The sequence below is a fragment of the Labrus bergylta genome, chromosome 11 (genome assembly GCF_963930695.1).
Source record: "Labrus bergylta chromosome 11, fLabBer1.1, whole genome shotgun sequence".
Classification (NCBI taxonomy): Eukaryota; Metazoa; Chordata; class Actinopteri; order Labriformes; family Labridae; genus Labrus; species Labrus bergylta.
The window spans coordinates 21,197,811-21,219,508 of record NC_089205.1 but is presented as its reverse complement, the minus strand read 5'-3'; the positions used below and the strand labels follow the sequence as shown (position 1 = coordinate 21,219,508).

General features: G+C 40.2%; 1 protein-coding gene across 2 annotated transcripts in view; it reads right to left on the bottom strand.

Moving 5' to 3' along the window:
- LOC109985774 (protein jagged-1b) overlaps nt 1–21,698 on the bottom strand; it is a 45,273-nt gene that overhangs the window by 20,853 nt on the left and 2,722 nt on the right. For both annotated transcript variants that reach the window (XM_020636174.3, XM_020636172.3), the window contains exon 2: nt 18,958–19,281. In XM_020636174.3, coding sequence (XP_020491830.2) covers nt 18,958–19,281 — 324 coding nt within the window. The remainder of the gene's footprint in view (nt 1–18,957; nt 19,282–21,698) is intronic.

Below are 21,698 nucleotides of genomic sequence, written 5' to 3'. Positions count from 1 at the left end.
GACCAGCTGGAGTCATTAAGCTTCAGCCTAAGACTCACACCTGAAGTTATGTTTAGTATTCATGATTTACACCTTTACAACACCAAATCCTGCAGATGATTATGATCACACTGGATCTATGGAGACTTATCGGTCTAATTGGTATGTAGATTATAGATCAGAGGGCGTTTTGTTTCCCCAGCAGCAACCTCCAGTGTTAGAAAATGAAGCCAGTGTGCAGATGTAAATATTAAGATGTACAAGATTTTGGTCTGGACAGATTTTTTCTTTATTGGTTAAGACTAAAGATAAAGATAAAGATAAAGATAAACTTTATTGATTGGGGGAAATTTGTGCATTACAGCAGCTCCTGAAAACAGGGGACGGGAATATACTTATAAAAAATCAAAATAAAAGTTAAAAACAGATCAAAAAGAGTGTACTTTGGCTGAATGTTTTCAAATAACTCATCCGTTAAGATTATAAGAGTTACGCATAAATTTACTTAATTAGGTGTTTGCTGATTTGACTCACACGTTAGAGAGTTGTTGCAACTTCATCTCTTTGTTTGTGTCTAGATTGATGAGGAGATAGCATTTCCATTATGGCGACCCGCTATCATTTGGCTTCAAAACGCCTCCTCAGACTCCAATGGGTGACATTGGGTATATGAACTAAGCAACATCATTTTTATAGGAATGTGGAGGAAGTTTCCATATGGGAGTGCTTAAGTTGACTGTTTGAAATACAGATACAATGTGAAATGAAATAATAAAGTACACTTGTGTAAATAAACTGAGCCTCTCAGTTGTTCTCAGCTTGATAGACATTCAGGATAAAATACAGCTTGAGTTGAAGTGATTCAGTATCACGCCTGTTATGATGAACTGTCCGCTTCTACAAAACGCACACACAGCATTACCTCACGGCTGGCCGCCTAACAGACCTCTTAGCCTTATCATCTTTCCAATCGGCCTCCCTCTCCCCTCCCCTTTTCCTCACCCTTCCTTCCAGCCACTGTATGCGCCTCTCCCTCCCGCTGCCTGCACCCTCTGCCAACTGTGAGCCTTTTTCTTTTCGCTCACCTCTTCACCCACAATTGCTCACAGCCAGGTAAGATATTATACAGTCACTGATACAGGAAGGGTGGATCTGCAGAAAGCCCCGTTGCTAAGGCTTGGGTAGCCAGGGAAGGGTCAAACTGACCATGGTTACCAAGTTAAAATCACAACAACCACGAATAGAAGTTGGTATATGTGTTTATAAAAATCAAGACAATCATCCACTGACATACCCTTCCTGAAAATGTTCCAAAACACACACACATTTACACACACATGGTAACCATAGCAATTTGTTTTTGCAATCCCAAAGTGTATGGCTTCATTAGAGGCCAGGTGGAGGCAGCGTGACCTCTTAGTGTGTTTCAGAAAAAAACAGCATGCAAAGAGAGGGAAATCACACAGTAAACATCTCAAAGAAGAGGCTGATAAGATCGCAGTGTGCTGATATTTTTACCTTGTTCTGTTACAAACAACATCTGACATCTGAGTGTTATTTCTGCCGTTTGTGGAGATAATGGCCAGAGTGATGACAGCGGGGAAATGACATAATGGGAAAACAGAGTGTGTGTTCTTGTGTGCGTGCTCGTGTGTTTGTGCAGTTATCAACACAGAGGAGACGGCCTGGCAGACGATTATAGTCAACCTCAACAGTAAGGATCAAATCATAAAGAATGACAAGTATTATATTTTCTTCTTTCAAAATTGAAAAGTAAATTGTTTACTTGATATGAACCAACCAATACAAAAATTGCCAAATTACTGTTTTGCCATCTTCAAACAAAAATTCTGATAGGCTTACTTTGGCTCAATGGACAATGATAACACTTGGTCCAGACTTTATAAAATACAAGTAAAATACTTAAACCTGGCTTGTGTAGATCCGGTTAAGGAGTGTGTATATATGCAAGGATCCTACCAGCCAAAATCTTCACATTTTCATTCTTCAGTTTAGACAGGAAAATGTATATAGGCCTACTATGTGATAAATACTATTCTTGTTCATGTTTCTGATTCAGCTGTACTTGATTATGTCTGTCTTTGTTTGAAAAGCTCAGATAACTGAAATAGGTATCTAAAAAGATAGCAGGAGGTTGGGAAATGTGTCTGGAACAAAGATACTGACAAACAACCTCATCTTCTGGAGTTTGCTCCTAATGAAAATGTGTCTGTCCAACTGCTTGATGTGTAAACTATACATTTCTATCAACACATAAAGTCACTAGGGGATTCAAAGGGAGGCCCTGTGAATGTAATCAAAATACTGTGAACATAATCTTTGTTTGAGGCAAACTTTTTTTTACACTAAAGATACAAAGGCTAATGATTTTGTGCACTAAATGTTGTTTTACTCTGAATACATTTCCCACACCTGAATCCTGGAAGCATTTTCCATCATTACAGCACTCTTCTTTCTATATTCTCCTCTTAATGAATTCACAGGAATCATTTGCCTTGTTGCAGCAGGACATGCACAGGTGGAACTAACGACATCACCCACATCTCTGTTCCAGCAATTACTGGAATGTACTGCAATGCAGGTATTTATAATGAGTTAATTAGTTACACCTGAGTGTGAAAATGCAAACTGTGTTCTGCGCTGTGGAGAAAGTTTTATGAAGTCGGAGTAGTTTAGGCTACCTTACAACTGCCATTGTGGGTTGTTTTGCTTTACACATTCTCTGTGTTAGTGGAAGATTGTTGAACATTTTCTGTTGTCCTTTCGCTGACTCGTCCCTTTAAAGCTGGATCAGATAAAAAAATATGAAGCCATTGCAGAAGTGTAAAAAACTGGTACATGGACTTCAGTACAGATATAGTACAGACTACTCAAAGCTCTTTCACACCTACCCACACACTGATGGCAGAGGTTGCTATGTAAAGTGACCATCAGAAGTAACTAATCCTTTTCATACACATTCATACGCTGCTGAAGAAGCAGCGAGAGCAACTTTGGGTTAAGTGTCTTACCCAAGGACACATCGGACATGGAGCTGCAGGAGCAGGGGATCGAACCCCCAACCGTCCGGTTAAGAGTCGACCCACTCTACAGTACCAACTGAAACACAGTCACCCACAAACTGCAGTTTCCCAAGTGTCCACTTGAGGCTGGCTCAAAAAGCCCCAGAAGTCCTATTAGAAATGTCAAAAATAGGTTGAGACATTCTTTTCAATATGGCGACCGCCATGGAAAGGCTTTAAAAGTACCGTTCGGACACACACAGGTGATGTCACTGAATCCACGTCCATGTTTTCATCAGTCTATGCACTGGACTCAACTGTGGGGTTCATGTCTCGCTGCATCTTATTTGGTTGATGGTTTATTGGAGGACAGAAATACAACCTAAATCGGAAAACTGTTTATTTCCTGTTTTAATGTTGCACAATCTTAGAGAAACCATTCAAATGAAATTTGATTCAATATTGTCCTATTATTTATTTAAACATAAAGCATCATATACTCTGTCTAGAATCAGCTTTGGGCTGTTCTGTAGTTGAACACAGAAAACAAGAAAGTACTTTTTCATGTGTTCACCTGGATATTCATCCAAGAAATCACTTCTTGTCTGTCATCTTGTCTTTCTGTCTAAACTACCTTCACTCTACAAGCAGTATGGTCTGTTTATTTCTCTGCGGCGTGTGAACCTTATAACACCTCTGTGAGATCAGGTCACTATCAGACAGCTCTCACTCTGATTGTTGCCTGTCATGACATGTGCAGATGGTCTGAGGCTGGAAAGGCTGACGTGGGTTTTCCGGCCAAAAACACAAGACAACATGAAAGCAAAGAATTAGTCCTGATTATAAATCGCCTGTTCCCTCAGGCTGTAGGCTGGCTGCCCTGTCTTTTCTCTGTAGCCTTTCACCAGCATAATTATAAAGCTCAGGGTTACAGAGTGAGACCACTTTAAACCACTGTTCAGACATTTATTACAGAATGAAATATTTGATTAAATGAAGGTTTACAAAAAATCTGCCCAGTTTTCCAACGACCAAACTCCTTAGCCTGACCCCCTTACTCACTCCACCCCGTATTGGTGCCCCTCTCTCACCCTCTCTCTCTCTCTCTCTCTCTCTCTCTCTCCCCCTCTCTCCACTGCCATGCCTCCCTCCCTCCATCTCTCCCACTCTCTCTCTCAGACATGGGCAGGGTAGGATATCCCGACAAAGCCAGGCTGTACAAACACAGCTCTACGACAGGAAGGACTCCCAGCCCGGAGAGAGGAATTTCCCCTCCGAGCTCACACTGATGGGCACACGCACACCTGCATGCACAGGCATTTCAGACACACACATACACACACGCAATATAAGTGAGATGTAATCGTTTTTTTCCGTATACAATGCTTTCTTTCAGCCCTGAAAACATAATTGCACTCACTACAATAGAGATTGTCTATGTAAGTGTAATTTATCATGTTAGGCATTCACCAGGATTTTGTGCTTTAATCATTTAACAATAGCTACCATCTAAAGTGACATGGGTAACACGTTATCTGACAAGTCTGCAGTGATGATTTACTCGAGATTTCCCTGATCATTTGTTTCTGAGAGAACTTTAAGGTAAAGCAAATGTTTTATCAGCTTTTGATTTCCAGAGAAATCTCAAGACATTAACGCTGTAAAGAAAGGTTCTTTGGGGAACACAAAGGTTACTTATAATTTTATTTTAAGCTGATAAGTTGCTCACTGGATTCCTAATGTTCACATGTTTGGGTTTTGTGTTTCTATCTCTTTTAGAAATGTTTTTGAATCAATCTGAATCTGAATTTGTAGCTGCCAAATGCAACTTGCAAACCAGCTAGCTGCTGTAACTGTAGTTGTATCTGTCTGCATAGATACTGTTCAGTGTTTTTTTTTGTTTTTTTAAGTTTATTCAACAGCTGCTGAATCTTTAACACAGGTATAGTGTCGTTAAAGATTCAGCAGGCAGCTGTTGAACTTCATAATAAGGTGAAACTCAGCATTCTGAGTTGAGAGGAGCTTCAGATTCAGATGATTCTTCCTTATGGTCATCACAAGCAACTTCATGCTTTTCATATTAAAATTCATATGGTTTAAAACGTTGTTATTATAAAGACTTTGATGACAATTAAATATTATTCATCCATAGTTGAAATATTTTCAATATTGCTGCCTGCACACTAATCTAATGTTGTTGACTGTTCAGCTGACCTGCTGTGCGAGTAATTAGCTGGAATTAATTAACTGGAAGTTTACCAAGCAAACACTGCTGTCTATTTTCAATATGATCAGAAACATATTACATTGAAGCTTCCTTAGAAAACAAACAAATTTAGGATAAATAAGGTCCTTATTATTATTATTATTATTATTATTTCAAAATAGGCATAGGTCCAAAATATAAGTGTTTGCATCAAATGATATTGATTCCTCTTCACACTATTTTCCTTCCAATCATTTTCTGTCTGTATGCCATGATTTATTTTCCATGCAACATTTCCACTCATAATTACTATTCCAATTGAAAATGATGATAATGATGTGCTAACTCATGAAGCCACAACAGTAATATGATGTGTACATTGCATCAAGAATAAAGCATATCATATTATCATTAAAACATATTCATCACATCTTCACTGCACTTAATCAGGAAAAGTAAAGTATAGTTTATATTTTTGACACGTTTGATCCTTCTCTAGAAATAATCAAACTGTAGAAATCCTTACAGAAACCAAAAGCACATAAGCCTCTATGCATATATTTAAAAAAAATTCAATGCACACAGATGTCACAATAAAACTCCTTTACAGAGACACACATACGGTACAAGCAGACAAATGGACTTTTGCACACTCTCTGTCTGGTTGAAATAATATATATTTTGCGATTGTTTCACCAAAATGTCAATATTCATAATCTGTAGCTCAACATTTGTTATTCTCACACACCTGCCAACTCTCGCCCTTAACATCAGAGCGCTTCTGTAATTACAGACTCGCCCATGTACACACACAAACACATGGACACACACAAACATGCAAACAGTTGTCATGACAGCGGATGTGCCAACACCGGATTGGATGGCTGACACCTCACCTGTTCTACAAATTAGTCATCACAGTAACAATGGCATTACTATTCCAGTGGCAGAGCTGTCATCGTTGTTAGTACATACAGTATGTCAGCGTAATTCCCTTTAATAGACTGTAAGGAAAACTGCAAAGTCAAAAAGCTGAAATAATTCAACTAAACTGATTGATTTCTACTTGACTGAAGAAAAAAGTCAAATGTTATCTGGACACTGAGGCTCCCAACAGACACTCAACCTGAACAGCTTTGTGTCAGACATGGTTTTTGTGTTATTGATTGATTCTTGGCAGTAACGAAGAAAAGAAATCACTCTCTTTGGATGAAACAGGGACCAGACCACAGGAGGGGAAGAGACGTCAAGTTGAGGTGGGTGATTTGCACATTTCCATTAGTCTCTGCGGATAATACCCTATTCGGTCATCACCATGCCCTAAGGTTAAAAACACACCTAGACACACACACACGCACACAGCACTATGGAATTAGACCCCCGGTGTTCAGCAGTCTACCCCACCCTGCTCCCATGACCTCGTCTCTATAATTAAATGTCTCTGTTCTCGCTGTCTCTTCTGTTTTTCTTTCATTCTTGACATGATTAGCACTAGTCTTCATCTTCCTCTCTTCACCCTTACTCAATTTCTAATTCCCCATCATCACCACCACCACCAGCGGCAGCTCTGCATTGCTTCATCTTCCCTTCTAACTCACACTTTGATGAGTTTGATTAAGAATATGAGAATGTAAAAATCCATTAAAAACCTTCCATTTCAATTCCTTCATATGTAAGATTACATGGCTGTATTAAATTTAAAGTCTGATTAAGTACAAGTGCAGTAAAGATGTGTTTAATACGTTTTAATGGCATCTTAGTGATTGATGCTAAAGATTTTACACATCATTTTACAGTTGTAGCTTTATGAGGTTAATACAAGTTTAACTCAAGCAGTAACTTCTGGAGGTAAAAAATGAAGCCACCAGGAAACAGCACAAAATTGCAGCTCCTCTGGAGTAAAGTCCATATTGAAATGCTCATTTTTACAGCAGAAAGAAGACATACAAATGTTTACAGTCTAGTTAAGGTCTCTAGCTACTTTCTTTATTAGTAAAAAACTATGTACAAGGGGTAAAACTCCTCATTTTGATTATGAAAATATGTATGGTTTGTATACATTTGTATAATTATAGCACAGCTTATTTCACACACAGGTGGGAGTGTAGTAGGTGTTTGCCAGAAAGCTAAGAAAAATACAGCCATAACCATTTTTTGTGCTTGTAGTTTTTGTTTTTATTTGTGGAATACCTAATGAATGAAATGATTGCGTCTTGAACAGTTTAAGACCATCAAAGCTGTTGGTGACGAAAGTCCCCTTATCTTGACAAAGTACTTGTTTTAACCCAAACTGCGATCTTTCCCTAAACGTAACCACATTGTTCTCTTTCCCCAAAACAATGACATGATGTTGTGCTGCCTGAAGCCAGATAAGTAAATACTTCAATGTGTTGATGTGACGCTGGTTAAAGTTGGAGAACTTTGATAGGGGGATAGAGGATTTGAATAAGAATGACTTTGTTGGACCTGCTGAAAACTCATAAACATTTAATGCACAATAAGGGACCCCTATTGGATACATTTTATAGCAGGTCACAAGATTCAATGGTTGTAAATTAAAGTTTTGATCTTTGAAGCTCCTGTGTTGAACTTTGGGTTTGTGGAGATTTTGCCGCCCCCTGTGGACAAAGCGATACCTTCTACCTATTTTCTGATCTTGCCCAGAACATGTGTAATTTGTGTTTTATGTTGAAAAATCTCATCCAGCTTCCTTTCTAACAGTCAAACATATCACCCACTGTCAATCGTCACCGGGGGAATATTGAAACAATGGCTGTTTGAGCAGGTGCTGCTACTCTATTTATCTTCATCTGACACCTACCCCACTGCAGCCATTACAGAATTCAAAACATGCTTTATGGAAATAACTAATCTTGTTGGTGATGACCTGGTTTGTTTTTGTAGCTCACATAGAGGCCTGAGAATTCATTTATGTCTGTTTCATAACCAGCTAAAAACTCCCAGCGGCTTTCAGAAGGTGTTGTAATTCAACATTTTAATCTGTAAAGTCAACTAAGGTGTCATATGAATGAAGTGGAGACAAATAGTTCTTTTTGTAAAGTTGTGGAGAGGTAAAAGAAGCATATTGAGGACATATTGACGTAAAGTTACTAAGAGTCTACCGTATAATGTCTGTCCCTCTCCTCACCCTCTCTCTCCCTCTGTCAAATTCCTGCAGGGTTAATTGGCTTAAACTAAACTATGCAGCCACTTCAAACAACAGAGGCCTCTTGACATGACGGGCCCTCATCCTCCATGTCGCCCTGCCCTATCTCCATCCTGCCCCCCCCCCCCCCCCCCCCCCCCATTGTCGGCTCTCCCTCCCTTACTCCCTGCTGCTTCTGATTCTCTCAGCCTACCACCCAAAACACCTGTGGGCCTCATGCTGAGATCATCTCCTGACTCTCACTTCCCTCAGTCTCGCCTCCAAAGCGCTGACATCAATGTCAACCTTTCACTCTTTCTACCACCCTCCGCCCCCCTCCCTCACATCCCCCATCACAACCCAGACGGACTGCCCTTGTCCCCTTCGACTCTCCCCCCTTCCTCATCTCTGACTTCCGCAGGAAATTAGCTTGTCTAGCCGTTTCACGTCCACAACTGCATTTTCAGAGAGAGGCAATATGACTAAGAAAATAGAACAAGTCTTTGGGGGGGTATGTGTCTGTACAGAGTAATGTTGGTTAAGAGTTTGTGTTCTCAGATTACTTAAATCATGACAATAAATTGTCCCTAAAAAATAGAGGAATAAACAGTTGGCTTAAGCAAATACAAATGGTAATTTCTAATGAATCATCTGGAAAAGTTTCTCACAGCTCTTTAAAGATACCCAGTAGTCCAACTTAAAAAATGTAAAGGACTGACAGAGGACAGGTCCTGTATTTCAAAAGTGCTGGCTTATTGGCGGAAAAAAAAAAGGAAGGCTCCAGAATAAATTAGATCATTTAATGAACCCTAATAACTTCAAATAAATAAGAAGTGTGAGAAAAGTTATACACATGCAGTTCTTTGATGTTTTAATTAACCTAATATTTTTGGAAATTAAGTTTATGTTTTGACATTTTGACATGTTTTGAAAAAAATCTTCTTCCTCCAAGGCGGGGCATGACAGAAAAAGTCTGAGAACCCCTGGCTATTTTAGACCTTTAGGTTCACTTTATACATTCTGCAGACAAAAGAAAAATGTAAAATGGTACAAAGACACTGAAAGGTGTAAGTTCCTAAAGCACAAAAAGATATAAGAAGTTTTGGTCCCTTCATTAATGAACACATATCACTATAGAGAAGTGTACTTGTGTTGCTCATGATACATTTAAGTAGAGAAGCACATATGATGATATCAGCATAAAGCTAGCATTAGACTTGCAAACTAAAAAAATCTCCATCTGTCCCAAAAGATTTCTGCTTATGCTGGTCGCTTTAATCATGCCGACATGATGCAAGACGTTCAGGTGATCTAATGCCATTCACTTTCCATTCCAATACAGTGGGTAAAGGTGTTTAAAAAATGTTATTCATAAATATATGTTGCAGGTTTTACAAGTCAAAACATAAGTGGATGTAGTGTTTTTATATTTTTCCAGGTGAAAAGTTACTTTGTTTTGCACTTCTGAACCTGCACCTTGACTGTCACAATAAGAGTAAGCATAACAATATGATAATTGCACTGCAAGAGAATTGTAGTGGACTCTGCATTTAAGTGAAAATATTGTACATGTACTGGAAATGACTTTGGTCACTGGCTGAAATGAGATGGAAAATATCAGCCTATACAGAAATATACATACAAAAGAACAGAAGTGATGATTTCAGATGTATCTTTTTGTTTAAACTGGATGGATGGAAGGATGGAACAATTGATGGATGGATGGATTTTACGGTGACAGACTATATGTATTGATTCATGACTGGATTGACAGAGACCAGAGCTGGAAAAGCATCATGGGACAGTTCGAATCATACAACAACATGTTTCTCAATGTGATGACTCAAAATGTTTGTGGTTGCTCCCGTTGAGCTTCGGCAACACAAGAAACCACAGAGAGGAGAGGGAGGATTTATGATTAACTGTAATGTAACTCTGCCTTCTCTGTGTAATCCAGAGGGACACGACATGACTGAAGGGCAGTCACACAGAGAACAAAAGGTTTACAATGACTGATTTAAACTAGAGAGAGAGAGAGCGTGTGTGAGAGAGAGAGAGAAAGAGAGAGAGATGATTGTAAAGAGACGCTGAGTAAGGAAGGCGAGGCGACAAGAGGAGGAGGATATTGATGGCAGCAAAAAGGAAACAATTTGCTCTAATCACACTTGTGTGTTGGTCTTAATGATTATTTACCTGCGTTCGATGAAACACAATGACATCCGCTGACTGAATTTTCACAGTGATCATGTTAATTAAGCTTTTGTTACCTCTTTTCTCTTCTAATAAAACGACTCCCACTTTTAAATCCAATTTGCACACAAATGAAATCATTAAAACAAGCTTCCCTTGAGACGTTTAACCCCCCCGGTTATTAACTTATCTCTAAAAACACAAGCTCCAGATCCCGCTGGTATTAATCTTAAAAGTAAATTGTGTATGTGTGTGTCTATGTACAAGCCTGCAGGTCTGTGTGAACAAACGATACAACAGTATCAGCGTACATGCAGGTATGCAGGGCTGTGTAGGTGAGTCAATTAGGGGACAAAAGAGAGGAGGGCACAAACGGCGGGAAGAGAAAGAGTGAAAGAGAGACTCGGGAGAGAAAGAAAGCTCCGACTATGCTGCTCTCCTTAGTTTCCCTTCACTAACTGCCCCCTGTTTCGGCTCCCACACAGCAGGAATGCATCGCTTACAACGCTATGTGTGTGAGAGATTGTGTGTGTGTGTGTATGTGTGAGTCCTGTATGATGGCAGCGAGAGACCCTTCTGGTTACTTTCAGTGATGAAAATTACCTTAAACATGAACTTAATGTGCAATTCTGAGGTACAATTACATTACTTGAGTTTTTTCATTTCAAGCTACTTTCAACTCCAACTTTGCGACATTCGATGGAGGAATATAAAACTTCACAACAATTGCCTTACAGCTTGATGTTCCATCACTAAGCCAGCAGTGGAGGCTGTAAGAGATGCATAACAAGGGCGAGAGAAGTTTGTGTAAATCATGAAGCCAGCAGAATGGAAAAGTGTGTAGAATTTGGCTGTTTGTTAACATGTTGAGCCTCTTTTTCTTTAGCTGCACCATTACCCTGCATGTGTAGAATATAGCCGTTTTCACATATGCATTACAGAGACATGACACCGCTGATTGGTCCAGTGTTAAAGTACAAAAGGTTTGTAATGGCAGAGCTAAAACATCTGGGAGTAAAAAGGGAGTATGAGTTGTGGCTAGTTCCCCAATAAAGAGATACACCCTTCAAAGATGTCATTTAAAAAAAAGTGTTTTGATGCCCAACTTAATTAAATTTAAACAGCAAAGATTTTACTAAAGTACAAAGTATGTAAAATATTTACACAACAGAACTCATTTTTTCTTCTCCTCTATCCCCAAAATAATCTCACAATTCCTCCAATTATTCTAGTGATCCATTCAAGGGCTGACTCCCTCAGTTATGAAAGACTGGACTAAATTATTGAACCGTACAAAGTAATTAAAAACGACTCTGCCTCAACCACCTACAGCAGTCAAACACAACTAACAGTGTGCCCCTTTTAATTCAGTATTGACTATCTCATATTAAATATATATACATATATACATATATATATATATATATATATATATATATATCTCTCTCTCTCTCTCTCTCTCTCTCTCACAGGGCATTTTCTGATGCCGTCTCAAAGACAGAATAACAGAGATGCATGTGAAGACTACAGCAGCGACACCGGAACATATTTGCATGACAGCCACACTTTGCATGTTGAACTCGGTGCCCTGAAAAGAATAAAAGCCACCTGAAAAGGCTTTTGCTCTTCCGGAAGGGCTTTGTTCACCTAAATGCATTCTTATTAACTAAATCAGTGAATGTTGTCCCATTTTCTTCTCTATTCACGTTGGAGGCTTTCTACCTCTACCAAGGCTGATACCACCACTAAACAATACCAGTGAAAGGAAAGTCATTTGTGGTGATCATAGCGTAAAACATGCACCGGAGAAAATAAATAACAACAATTGGACTTTTCTAAAACATTATAATGATTTAACTTTCCAATGAAAACTGCCTACATTTTCTAGAAAAGCTTATTTTTAGATCCTCCATTATTGGTCGAATTGTATGGCGGCAAATCTCAGTTTTGATGTCGTTTGGAGGAATGTGTAAGCAGTACCACCTTTATTGGATAGTTGACAATTTGGAGAGAAATAATGGAAAAACGATTAACCGTTCATAGTTTTTAAGCAAAACTACAAGTGATTTTTGAGTTTATACAATTGTTGGTATTTTTTACCTCCATGCATTGCAGAGAGAAATATTGTACATTTTACTTTATTAACTTACAGTCACTTTGAAGGATATACTTTTTTCATATGGTCATTTTATACAATATGACAATGTTACAGATTGAATTTGAGAAAAGTAGAAATAATCTGCTTCGCCTCGGTTAAATACAACAGGAGCAACATTAGCTTTCATGTAGAGTTGTGTCACTCGTATTCTGATGGCTCTAAGTCCAAAGTTCCCTTTCTTTTAGCTCTAGTTTTGAGGGAAATCTCGTCATACTCTGCTATGTTTAACTCACTACAACAGTATGGCGCATGTCATAGCCAACACATTTAAGCTAAGGGTACTGCAGCGTCATGTGGTAAATCAAAATGCATGTGATATTATTCATGACATGTTTAAGATATATTAATAGTACTTTATGGCTAGAAAATTGTCAGGAGCCGCTTCAAGTGGAGATTTTAATGTTGTGTTTAATACTGAATATGTTTTGGTATCTTAACACAAGCTAAGACCTGAGTACTTCTCCAGCAGCAATAAAACTGTAGTTTACACTCTCAGTAACTGACTTGACATCACGAGTGCCTTACATATAGGCTATACAGCACAGCTTCTTTGAAATCAAACTATATAGCAATATGATGCACTTGCACTAATATTTAAGAAATTAGAACCAGGGTCCTTTGCTCACCCTCCTTTAGGCTGATGGATACCATACATCAGAACATATGAAGTATCTACTGACTGTATTTATTGTCTTCATGATCTGAACGTGATGTATGATGTGGCATCTGGCTCAGCGTGCGATAGTCTTATACAAATATATTACAGTCATATCTATGCAAACACAAGAGAGGCAGTCACCAGGAATGAGAAGAGACAAGCCAACCGGAACAAAGTTGGTGCACATACTGTATCTGTTCACACACTCTCAGCTCCATATGCGAGTCTTTCCCAGATCAGTCAGCGATGGCCTCTGGCAGTGAACATGACCATGGATGAGTTAACACTTGACATGTTGACATGAGGATAATAAACGGTAGGGACTTCACTCCATTCACTAAAAGTATTTCTATAGTAACTACCATATTGTCATTTGTCACAGGTCGTTTAAACTAAAGAGTGAGCTTTAACCAAACCGATGAACCACCTCAGGATGTCAAATGGTCAGAAAACATCACATTATGGTCTTATAATAACCAGTTATACACAGCAGCATCTATGGAGAAATAAGCACTCTCTGCATGCTATCACCTGGTCATTAGTTTTGCAATTTGTTCTAGTCAACTTGCTTGACTTATATCGAACTTTGTTCTTATATCATCCCCCTCATTTGTTTACGGACTTGTTCCCACTTCTGTCAGATTAACAGATTGGTCAGGCACAAACAGAGCACTGTTTTCTTGGCAGTTCACTCCATTTCCCTCCGACATCCACACAGAATCAACAGTGAAACCACCAGCAGAAAGACGCCTTGAACAAATGACCTCGCAGTTATGAAGTCTTTGAACTTTTCCCATCTCTGTGGAGGCGCCGCAGCTTAAACATCCCAGACCGCTGAGTGTCTGTGATACCACTGCCAGGGTTAAAATAAAGCCGTGTCCCTCAGACAATCTGTGAGACTACTGATCACTGAAGCAAAATCGAGATTTAACTATGGAAACCAGACCAGGAGAGCCGCAGTGACATTGTGTTTCACCCTTCATTTTAGTTTAGACTTCGGACATGATGACTTATCTTCACCAGTGTTGCTAACGTTTCTGAGAAGTCCAGAATCTGACAAGAATAGTCGGACATTTTTCAAAGTCAACCGCGAGAAGATGTTTTGGCTATTCAGTAAGGAGATAGTGCTACATAGCTTAACTATAGCATAACTACAGGGGGCAAAGGTAACCGGAGCCAAGCTATGTCAAAAGTTACAAGATATCCCGACTAAAATCTCCAACGCTCACCTTACCTCTACATACAGATATGTCAGACTTGACTAATAATGGTATGAGAGGGAGTTGTGCAGACTCCCCAATGTTGTAAACAAAATAAAACCTGTGACGAACTTCTTTTCAAACATATATCTGATCTGAAATCATTTTAACCTTGTTGAGATAGACACAAACATGTTTATTTGTGTTTGTAGATTTATCTTTAGGCCCTGGTCAGAAGTTAGCTAGCTGTTTCCCCGCTGCAATAGCTAACAGATATTAACAGCTAATTAGCTAGCTTCATAGGGGCGCAGGAAGCGCAGTGGTTAGTGCATGCGCCCGATGTATGAAGGCTCGAATCCGACCTGTGGCTCCTTTCCCGCATGTCATTTTCCCCACTCTCTCTCTCCTTGATTTCCAACACTATCCACTGTCCTATCTCTACAATAAAGGCAAAAACGCCCAAAATAAATCTTTAAAAAAAATAAAAAATAGCTAGCTTCATACTAAAGAATGATAGCGGTGCCAATCCTTTTATTTAACTCTGAAGCGCAGAAAGGAAACAAATATCAAACTAACACTTAAGAGCTTAGTTTTAAGAGCCTCTAAGGGTTTTGTGGTGTTTCAACCATAAAAATTGGATTGAAAAACAGATTTCTCTGTGCGATCCAAACCCTCATTGGGATCACTGGTGAAGTACTCCATTAGGATAATGTCCGTGAAAAGCCGAACCAAAATAATTTAGGATTATGAAATATAAAATGCTGTTATTGTTTTGTCTTTTTTCCCCTTTATGGTAGAGCATATCCAAGGAGTCCTAAACAGTGATGTGAGTCATCAGCCGTTATTAAATATGACGTATTCAGAAACAATATTAATACTATAATCTGTTAATGTTCATTATACCTAAAACAGCTCTCTGTTAGCCGATAATCCCCCTTGTATTAGGGTACTGGATCTTTTGTTTGATGTTTGAACTAGTAACTATGCTTTCAAAACTACACTACAATAACAGAAACTGATCCCGATTACAATAACTGTCTGGAAAAAATACAAACACATGGCGCTGTAGCCAGAGAACTCACACACACAGCCTTACAGCAGCAGCCTCACAGGGATGTAAAAATTCAAGTAATCATGATGACATTATACACAAAACAAACACAACACAAAGGATAACATCAAGGCTTGTATTCCTAAGCAAATACAGACTCTCTCACACACACACACACACACACACACACACACACAACAAACTGCTCACGCACACATTTCCCTGAAGAGATTAGTGGGAGAAAAAGAGAAAGAATGACTGAACAAGTGAGGGAGGGCAGGGGACAGAGAGTGAGAGCTCACCTTTCCCTCTTAATGACTCCGCTCACCTGTTCATCCCCTCACCTGGGGCAGGGGGATCACTCTCTCTCTCTCCCTCCCTCCTTCTGCCCCCCCCTTCCCCATCCTCCACCCCCAGAGATGGCCAGATAAAGCAGGTCTTTCAGCCTGAGATGCACTGACGCTTACTCTAGTGTGTCCTCTCTCTCTCTCTCTCTCTCTCTCTCTCTCTCTCTCTCTCTCTCCCTGCAGTCCAGCCTTTGCTTGCCCTGCGGACCGGCCCTGAAACCGATCCCGGTAGGCTTTCTGACTGAGAACTTTCTCACACAGGTTCCTGCCAATCACACACCTACCCAATGAACAGGAGGATGAGGGAAAAAAAAAACAGCAAAGTGTGACACACACACACAGTAGGCATAGCACACACACATGAACGTACTTTACACAGATAAGAGATGATAATTGGTTCTGGGACAGAGAGTCTCACAGGTAAATGGGCTGATACTAATCACAAAGAGGAAACCTAAGCCAGCTGTGTGTTACATTTTTGTGTGTGTACGCATTTTATGTGGAGGTATTTGTGAATGTGTGTAGCCAGGTCAGAGTTGATGTATTAGGTGTGTGTGTGTTTATGAAATGTCATCCGGCTTTCGTGCGATATCAGACACAACAAGAGAACAAAATATAATGATGAGGCCTTTTTGTTCCAATTCCCTGGAATAGTTTCATTATAGATAAACCACGCTGTGAGCCTTCAAAGAGAGAAAGGATTTCTTTCACTGAAACTAAGAAACAAACAAAACCTCTGCAATCCTCAGAAAGAAAGTGTCCTTTCCAAGTTGAAAAAAAGAAGGTTACTCACTGAATCTAGTCTTATTGATATTGCATTGATAGCAAGATCAGCTGGAATGTAGACGTGTGGCTAAGGTGATGGAGGTTTGGACTAATGGATTTTTAGCAAATGACTGAAAATAAGAGCTCAAAGGTAAACTGCTGCACACTGTCTAACTTGCAAACCAAATCATTAATAATTATGATGAGTGGTTGCAGGGTATAGCCACTTCCTTTTAAAGATACCCTGCCCATTTAAACAGACTGTATGTCTGATGAAGGTCTAGTAACGAAACATTGCCAATACATGTTTGTTTGCAAGTTATACAGTGTGAGGGAGTTTACCTCTTAGTTTTTGATAGACACTTTGCTCTCCTACACGCCTGTCTTGTGAAGTTGATGTGTGGAGGTTCAAAAAATGGTTAAAATAATGTCCAGAAAAGTTTACACTTAACCACCATAACTTCCCAGGACCCTTATCAAAACATGCTCAAAATGTGTTCAATCAGAAGTCTGTGTGCGATTACTTTTGTCTTCTGAGGAGGCCTATTCTTTGTCAAGGTACTGAAAAATACACACAACTAATGATGTGTTAGCTTTTAGGAAGTTTCAGCCTGCATAAAGAGGAAAAAGATGTAGAGATATAGGTTGGGATAGAGGAGAAAAGACAAAGGTGGATTGAATAAGTAATCAATAGCTCTTCCTTGGCCACACTCGCCAACTGCTGTGCTGAAAGCAGATTAATTGGTCTGCTCGTTAATGAGGACGGAGATGGAGAAGAAAGCAGCGTGATGTTTGATCGAGAAGAAGAATGTTCGATATGCTCGAAGAAAGCAGCAAAATGACCAGAAGTTTGTTACCCATGGGAGAAGAGGAAAGGAAGTAGAAAGAGGACAGAAAAATGCAGAGGAAGAAGGTGTAACTCTGACAAGACGATTGGATGAGCAACAGTACAGTGTAATCACGGAATAGGCCCACAGCAATAAAAAGTCTAACACTGTTGCATCTTATCTTTGATCATCTGTGATCACATCATGGGATGTTTAGCCAAGGTGGTTAATCAAACAGTTCATGGCACATTCATAACCTTTATGGCTTGTGGGAGATCGTGAAACAAAAGTAAAGACTACTTCTCTTGATTGTTGCCTCATCGTGAACATGGGTTGTTATCGGATTGACTATTCATCCATTATCTCCCTCAGGGTACACCCAGCATGTTCCCCAGTCAAACACAAGGCTGACAATCAGAGTTCACATCTCACACACATACATCCAAGTTACCCAACACCTAGTTATTGATCAGTGGTAGAATCTGGAGTACCTCAATGTCCCTCTGGACTCAAATCCAGGGCCTTGCTAACCACTGCAGCACACGGCCTCCCCTTACCAAACAATTTGTTGCCCCTCTTGAGGAGTTGAGACCTGAATCACTTAAACTGCAATAGTCTGCCAACTGCCAGCAGCAGCATGCTACAGTGGTGCACAAACAGGTATACTCTTAACCATACACAATGCATGCTGTCATTTTGCGTTAAGTGCTAATAACAGCATGCTAAACATTTGCCAAATTGATAACCTAATTCAGTGTGGGTTCAGTGTGCCAGTATTTTCGAAATCAACACCAAACACAAAGTAAAGCTCAACATTTTTTGAGACCTGAAGACAGAACATTGCAGTAGCCAGCTGATTGCTACCAACAGCATGCTAATGTGTGCATAATAACGTCTAGCATATTTAGCTTAGCATGTAGGCACGCTAATGTGTTTTCACTGATTAGTTTAAGCAGTTCATAAAGTTTTGGATTATTTAAAATTGTATCTCCTGGTTATAAACTACAGTAACAATAGCTAAACTCATTAACCACGTGATGTTTTGGCTCCTCTGCCTTTTACTTATTAGGAGTTATGGTTTTAAATTAAAAAAAAAACATTGCTTGAAATTGGCTTTTTGAAAAGGCAGGCCAATGTGAGGGACACACATTCCTTTAAGTGAAATATCTTATATACAAAGAGGTCTTCAGGTCATCAGAACGTTCTTGGTCCTGATCCAGTTTGTGGTTAATTAGAGTTATTCTAGGACTATTTCCACCCACACATAGAGGGTCTAAAAGCATGGTAGCCTGAACTCTGAGTGTCATTGTTATTCCACTCTAGCCTCAGTTTGAGTGTATTGTTGTACTTGAAGCTTTGCCTGTTCCCGTGGTAACCATACTGATAACCAGCACTGCCCCTGTACTTACTGGCCAGGCGTACTTGAAGGGAATGACAATGTGTCCATTAGTCCCATCCTCTCCTCCTCCTTCGTGTCCTCGGTGGTGGAGTGACTGGGAGTTTCCACCCAGGATCCCTGTGCTGCCTGACCCGAAGGTGCAGGTTCCAGTCGGGGCGACCCGGGCCTGGTACTCCTTCAGACAGGCTTTGAAGAAAGTGTCACATTGGTCCCTGGCAGAGCAGCGATGGCCCCCAATTGCAGAGAGGTCGCAGCAGTCTCCGGTCTGCAGGAGTCCGTGTGGGTTTCGAAAGTGGCGGATCTGAAGCTCGAACATCCCGACAGCACACACAACCTGAGTCCAGAGAGAGGAGGGGGAAGAGAGGGAGGGAGGGACAGGCTTACATTATTATCTTCACTATAATTAAACAAACTCTGGGCATGAAAAGACATGCAACAACGTGTGAAAGCTCCCCTCACAGTTAACACTTCAAAGCCAGGTTCTTTAAAAAAAAACCTGCCTTAATTGATGAGAAAGCAGACGTAGCCAAATAAGGCTGTTGCAAAGTAAGAGGTGAAGTGTTTTTTTCTTTTTTTAAAGGAGAGGAGAGATATGTACGGTTTTCTGTTTAGAAAAGAAAACATTAGATATCAGTAAAGCATGAAAATAAAGGAAAAAATGTAGAAAGACAGAGGGAAAAAAATGAAACAACTTTCTATTGAATGTTAAATTTAAAAAGAAGCATTGATCATCATAAATACTGTTATTGATCACCACTGCAATTACGTCATCATTTTGAACAACCAGTAAACTACATCCACCAAAACCTCAACCTCAGGAGCAATCAGCTTATCAGAATATAGCTCCAGGATGCAAGGGCCAACTTTTCAGTGGTTCCCATATAGCCAGCAGGTAGCTAAAAAGGACCTCCAACAAAGACTTTGCCTTTGTTAACTGTACAACTAGCAGCTTGTATAAGGAAAATTGAGTAGACAATGAGAAAGGATGTATAGTAACAGATATGAGCTGCACTTGCATGCAGAAATCTATAAAAGACTTAATTTTAGGCTAAATTGTTTTTAGATGAAGGCCGAGGGGTCCAGCATTACTTATTGGCGGATTGTATTTCACCCATTTTGGTCTCCATGCCGACTGTTTGCCTGCATACAACTAATGTCTGAGATAACCAAAACCTCATCTGTAGTGGTTTGGCTACTTTTGTGGCAAACCATTCTTTACAATGAGTGTCACTTCAAAAGATACAATTAAGCAAGGTTAGTAATGATGGATGAGACACAGAGGCTGTAATGTGAAAAACAAATAATGTTCTTATTGACGACCACTTTTGCTTAACACAAAACAGCTTCCCTGGATGACGAATTTAGCCTAAAAAAACATCCCGACTATGCAATTAGCGATCTCTGTGTGATATTTGGTTTCTATTCATAAAGGGTTATCAAACACATTCGAGAATGTTTGAGAGGAGACTATCATGTTTCCTGAAATGTAACTCCAGGGAATCTACAGCAGCCTGGCTGTCGCCTCTGCATCATCTGTTTATCAGTTTGTTACCACACAACAGGCCTTAAAAAGAAACTTTGATTCCCACAACTTTTCCACCCCAAATCATGGAAAAATACCCCCTAACTGCTGCCATTTAATACTGTTTATCTCTTCACTTCCTTGTCTTTCTTTCTTTCTTTCCTCTTCCTATGTGTCACCACCACCCCAGTCTTATTTCTCACTCTCTCCTCCCTGGGGACGATATCACTGAGAACCTGCTCACACTCCTCCTCCTCCCCCTCCCCCTCCCCCTCCTCCTCCCTTCTATTTTCTCTATCTGGGAACGAGCTGTATCACTCCTGTCATTTCTCTTTCTGTGGCCATCAGCTCTTTTCTGTATTGTTGCTGTTCTCCTTTTCATCTGCCTCCCTTTCTTTTCTTTTGTGTACCCTCCCTGTTTAAAGATGGGTGGAGGAGACACACTGACACCCCTTCCCACACACACACTGTAGAGTTAACAAGACCCCCTGAGAGTCTCGGAGCACCAGGGTCAGGTATGTGCGTGCTTGCATGTGTGTGTGTCTGTGTGTCACTGGCGCATACGAGATAATGACTGGCTTCTAAAAACACAAAAAAACCCTTTTATCTCAGTTTGCCATTAAGCCATCCTTTCTGATAGAGAGATCTGAATAATCTAGCTCTTTTTTTTTTTGTTGCTCTACACTGGACTTAATGATCGCTCATTAAGCCCGAGAATCAGACTCATGTTTCCCCAAAGTGGTGTAAAGATCATCGAAAGAAATCCCTACAAACCAACAAGCTCTGATGTTTCTAATGTCGACAATCTGAGAATCACAATCTGAGTCGCTCCTTTGTGTTCGTCTGCGTGGCCCTCTCTTGCCCCTGTCCCAGCCTGGGAGGGGGTGAGGGGGTGAGGTGGGAGGGGTCAGCGGGATGGAAGGGTGGAGAGGAGGGGGTTTAATTCGACTACATCAAAAGGTTTGTGGAGATACAGTGGCCCTCATCACTCTACATCCTCCTTTCTTCCTCTCCTCCTCCCGCTGCCCAAATCATTCCCGACATACCAGCGTTTCAGCGCCCAGTCCAACCAGAGAGGGAGAGAGAGAGAGGGAGAGAGAGAGGGAGAGAGGCAGACACACAGACAGGTAGAGAAGAGACAGAGAGAGATAGAGAGGGAGACCAGGCCAAGGCTCAGATCGTTTCTGCAGGAGAGTTACGGTGGTTAAAGGATCACTTAGACCTAAACT